General features: G+C 43.1%; 1 protein-coding gene across 1 annotated transcript; it reads right to left on the reverse strand.

Moving 5' to 3' along the window:
• Nucleotides 1-466: 466 nt before the first annotated feature.
• Nucleotides 467-2,014, reverse strand: LOC110802919 (uncharacterized). The gene is made up of 2 exons (XM_022008368.2): nt 1,517-2,014; nt 467-1,270 (listed from the first exon to the last, which is right to left on the reverse strand). The coding sequence occupies exons 1-2, from the start codon at nt 2,012-2,014 to the stop codon at nt 467-469; spliced, it is 1,302 nt and encodes a 433-aa protein (XP_021864060.2).
• Between the last annotated feature and the right edge of the window lie 3,411 nt (nt 2,015-5,425).

A 5,425-nucleotide genomic window follows, 5' to 3' on the forward strand; every position in this document is an offset into this window, starting at 1 on the left:
ATTCCCCACTTGGCAAACGGAATGGGACTCGTAATAGGAGTGAGAGGGTTGGCCGGCCTGTGGATGAGATGAGCAAACCGTTGGCACTTGTAACATTTTTGCACCAAGGCTAGGGCGTCTTCTCTCAAAGTGGGCCAGTAATAACCAGTTCGCAAGGCTTTCTCTGCCAGGGCTCGTCCTCCAATGTGGGAGCTACATAATCCTTGGTGCAAATCATCTAGAATTTCCTTCCCTTTCTCAGGAGTGACACACCGCAGGAGAGGTCTAGAAAATGACTTTTTATATAAAACTCCATTCCACCATTCAAACCAAGAACTCTTCTTTTGTATTTTGGCGGCCAGACTTGAATCGTCCGAAAGCGTACCGTCCATTTTGTAAGCAATGATAGGGTCCATCCAGGTTGACGACCGATCCAGAATAGCTACCATAGGAGCGCACAATTCCTGCTCAATACTTCGCTTATCCTTTACTTCCCAAAACACGTGACGCGGTGTATCACAGGAAAAGCCGAGCTAGCTAGTTTTGACAGGGCATCGGCCTGATTGTTCTCCGTTCTTGGAATCTTCTTAGCTTCGAAGCTCTTTAGATGTTCTATTTCTTGATGCACAGCTTGCATATATTTGATCATGTTAGGGTCCCTTGCCTCATAGTCCCCATTTACTTGGCTCACAATGAGCTGAGAGTCGGAGAAGGCAAGTATCTCTTGAGCTCCAGCGGCTTTGCACATTTTTATGCCGGCTAATAAAGCTTCATATTCTGCCTCATTGTTGGATGTTTGGAAATTGAATCTCATGGCATACTCATACTTGTCTCCTTCAGGAGACTGACATATTATGCCGGCTCCACACCCGTTCTGGGTTGACGAGCCATCTACATAGACTGTCCAGCGAGTCGCCACATTCTTTTCAAAATTCAGCCTCGTCATTTCTGCAATGAAATCAGCAAATGCTTGTCCCTTGCTAGCTTTTAGAGGCTCATATGAGACATCAAATGCATTCAGCTCAATTGCCCATTTCAGCATTCGTCCAGCAGCGTCTAGCTTAGTAAGAGGTTGTTTCAAAGGCTGGTCTGTGTATACCACTAGTTTGTGTGCCAGAAAATAAGGGTGCAACTTCTTGCTGGCCATAAACAGCACAACTGCGAACTTCTCGATTGGAGAATATCTTAATTCAGCGTTTTGCAGGACATGGCTCACAAAATAGACGGGGAGTTGCACTCCCTCCCTTTCAGTTAACGAGACAGCACTCAAGGACCAATCGGAAATGGCCAACTATACATACAAAGTTTCCCCCTGAAGAGGACTGACAAGCCGAGGTAAGGTGTGGAGGTGTTCCTTTAATCGGACGAAGGCAGTTTCTGCCGCCTCAGTCCATTCAAATTTTCTCTTTTTCTTGATTGTGCCGAAGAAGTAATGACACTTATCACCTGCCCTTGATAAGAACCGCCCCAGGGCCGCTAGACATCCCGTCAGGCGTTGGACTTCCTTGACTGATTTTGGCGACGTCATATCTATTACCTCCTGTACTTTATCAGGATTGGCCTCGATTCCTCTTTCATCAATAAGGAATCCCAAGAACTTCCCAGCCGTTACCCCAAAAACACACTTCTTTGGATTCAACCTCATCTGATATTTTCGGAGCGTCTCAAAAGTTTCTCTTAAGTCAGCCAAGTGTTCTTCGCGTTGCTTGCTTTTTACTATCATATCATCAATGTAAGCTTCGATGTTCCGTCCTAACTGACAAGAGAAGACAGTGTTGACTAGACGTTGAAATGTGGCTGGAGCATTCTTTAACCCGAACGCAATCACTTTATAACAGTATAGGCCTTGCTCAGTAACAAATGACATCTTTTCCTGATCGTCTGGCCACAAAGGAATTTGGTGAAAGCCTGAGTATGCGTCCATGAAAGACATCAAAGCATGGCCAGCCGTTGAATCTACCAACCGGTCTATCTTAGGTAGAGGGAAGCTGTCTTTTGGGCAAGCCTTGTTTAGATCTGTATAGTCCACACACATTCTCCAGGATTTGTTGGGCTTCGGCACCAACACTACATTTGCCAACCAATCTGGATATTGACTTGGCCGAATGAACCCAGTGTGAGGGGGTCGAAAAAGCACGAGGCTAATGCGTGACCTTGTCCCTCGTGGGTGTGACGTTTCTTTTTATCAAATCAAGTATAATTGGATTTCCTGTGAGTTTACACCCAATTGAATAGTAATATAGGAGTCGCCATTCAGTTTTTAACGACAATGAGAAAAACTGACAAAACCCGGTTATCGTGACATAAAGGGAGTGCAATTATGTTTGACCACGACGGCCGTAGGTTCCCTTGTGATCCCTGGTGTGGGGATCTCTCAACATACACCCGCAAGGTAGAGATTGAGGGTTCGGGGGACTGTAACTACCGAGAGGAGTACTCGCTCGTCGATAACTCCAGAGGCAGGATATCCTTACTAGCTCAGCATAAATAATTGAAGGGACATGCGTTAACTATTAAACTAATCTGAGTTGATTTTAACAATATGCAACATATAGTACTAGATCGAGCGCGATTATCTGATTTAGATTGTATTAAGGGATCTAGCATGATAATCCAATTTCCCAAAAATATCATATTTATTAGGCGTGATAGAACAATCAGATTTAGTTAGTTTAACAGTTCATAAAAAGGGCGAGGAAAGCAATTAAATCATAGAAAAGGGACACATTACGACGCACCCTTGAGAGGTGCATCACGGTTCTCAGAAAACTAACCACTTTGACTTTGCTATTTCTCCTTTTATTTAACGAATCTCAAGGTACGGGACAGGATACGTTCTGTTCGATTTATGGATCGATTGCGACAGAACGCGTGATCAATTTCGCTGCGTGAGTCTTAGGGGTTAGAGTCAATACTCAGAAATAATAATTGTGTGTTGTGTTTTCACGTTGAACTTAGGGCCCTATTTATAGAAAAGAGTTTGTGGAAAGATAGAATTGTAGAACTATAATCCACGAGGAATTAGGAGAAAACACGTCCCAGGTATTTTCAGCGCCTAGGGCTGGGCGTCAAAGATTTCGGCGCCCAGCTCTGGGCGTTGAAAATAGGATCCAGGCAATTTCAGCGCCCAGGGCTGGGCGTTGAAATTGATGTTTGGGCCGTTTCTTTGTCAGATTCGGACTCTTAGAATCCGGGGTGTATGAGACTGAATCGAGTCTTTTAGTGCGTATTAATTTTATGACGGAATGCGTCTGGGCCCGTTACGAACTCTAGGCTCGATAGGATTTCAATCAATACGTGACTCTTATTTTCGAATCGTATTAGGAATAGGATTCTCTCGGAATTTCTATCGCATTTAGGATTTATGTTGGAGTGCAACACCTAATTCTGACAGGTTTCTATCTTTTATGACTTTCCACTTTTAACAACTACCCATTACGGCAGTTACTATTTTAGCAGGTTTCCATAAATAGCAGGTTTCTATAAATAGCAGGTTTCGGGTGAAATGAAAAGGGGAATTGAGATTCGTTATTTTATAGGAGATGCGTTGTCAAATGGAGATTTACGTTCTCATCATCGAACCTTCCCTTTCGGGAATGGGGACAAAAGTAGGTGTCTACAGTTAGCCCCCACTTTGACTGAGTCTTGGAGTAAGACGATGGTCAAAGTATTAGACGGAGTGCGTCACACAAGCCATGGTGACCTGTTTTTGCGAGGGTCTCACGAGCCCCCGAGTGATAACATTTGACTTAAGGGTCATCACTTGAAGTGTCGACATATCCCTCACGTGTCATTGGGATTTATCAACGGATAGTATAGAAACTTCCTCACTTTCTTATTGGAAGTATCTAAAGAGGCGTAGGAACTCCCTCACTTTGTCATTGGGAGTAGCTACAGATGTTTTCGAAATCAAAGCTATAAAGTGTAATTGGGCCTGGCCAAGCCCAATCACGAGGTAAAAATGTTTTTAAAGATTCTCATTTTCAAGGTTAGCTAAACGAGAAAACCCCCTTGTTTTTATGGGACGTAAAACGAAGGAAAATCCAGCACATCGTTCTTTTCTTTTTTTCTTTGGAAAAACGGAAAACCAATCTTTTAAATTTTTGAAAAAAGGGAAACTACTCACATCGCCTTTTGGAAAAAACGGAAAACCAAAAGCTACTCACATCGTTCTTCTTTTTTTTTTGGAAAAACGGAAAACCAATCTTTTAAATTTTGGAAAAACGGGAAACTACTCACATCGCTTTTTTGGAAAAAACGAAAAACCAAAAGCTACTCACATCGTTCTTTTTTGGAAAAATCGGAAAACCAAAAGCTACTCACATCGTTCTCTTTTGGAAAAAACGGAAAACCAAAAGCTACTCACATCGTTTTTGGGAAAAACGGAAAACCAAAAAAAGTTATCGCTGCAGCGACTAAGGACCTGTGCGGTTAGTGGCGCAGACCCTGCCGGCTAAAGATGGCGAGCCTGTCCGCTAAGGGTGGACACCCCGTCCAATAGAAGTGGACGAATCTGTTTTGAAGTTTGATTGAAAATGAGGACCTACGCGGTTTGTGACGTAGACCCCGCCGGCTAAAGATGTCGAGCCTATTTTTTGGTTTTTGAAGATTTTTGTTTTCTTTCGAGGGATGCTCGGATTTAGTTACAATCTGAATGTGGGTTGACAACGTGTTTAGACGGACCATTGTCTTGTGGTCATCATCTTTCATGGTTTTGAGCTAGTCTTTACGGCTCAATTTTGCCACTACCAGGGTCCTTGATTAGGGGACTATGTGTAAGTATCAACGGCGACCTTTGTCTTTGAGGTCGTAATCCGGTTTTATCTTTTTAGGTTATCCAAACACGGGACTTCGTACAGCGTAGTCTGGGAATATTGTTTTAACTTTGCACACTCTCTTTTGAAATATATATTTTCTTTCGAGCCCCCAAGCATTCGTGCTTGATGGTCATTTCTTATCAAAGAGATTCCTTTGGGATACGCCTTTTGTGATGTCCTTGATCATGTTTGGAATTGTGCTCGTAAGTGCGAGCGATCTTTGTAGTGGTGTGCTACTTTTAACAAAGCCGTGAGGTGCGACTTTCAGTAAAGAAATCGGTAATTTTCGAGTCGAATGGATACGGTAGGGCCCTATACAAGTCAGGGGCCTTTTCTGGGTCTGGGATTATTTTTGGCGCCCATTCCTGGGCGTTAAAGATTTCGGCGCCCATCGCTGGGCGCTGAAAATGATTTCTGGCGAGGTTTCTTGACGACACAGTTGGCCTCTTGTTCGTTCGTTTTTTTTTTCTTTTGAACGCGTTCGTAAATGTTCGATACTTAGAAAGATGATATATATGTGCGAACGAGCGTTCATAGAATGGCCGTTGTGTGCGGTCCATTAATCAGTTTGTTTGAATCATTTTTTTTTAGCAATGACTGATTTTGAATAGTTTGCTTAGAAGCTTGAT

Source organism: Spinacia oleracea, chromosome 4, assembly GCF_020520425.1.
Source record: "Spinacia oleracea cultivar Varoflay chromosome 4, BTI_SOV_V1, whole genome shotgun sequence".
NCBI classification, from domain to species: Eukaryota; Viridiplantae; Streptophyta; class Magnoliopsida; order Caryophyllales; family Amaranthaceae; genus Spinacia; species Spinacia oleracea.

Coding starts and splice junctions, on each gene's coding strand:
- LOC110802919 (XM_022008368.2), bottom strand. CDS start 2,014: ATGTGTGTGGACTATACAGATCTAAACAAGGCTTGCCCAAAAGACAGC. Junction 1,271..1,516: donor ATCCTGATAAAGTACAGGAG/GTAATAGATATG, acceptor TTGTATGTATAG/TTGGCCATTTCCGATTGGTC.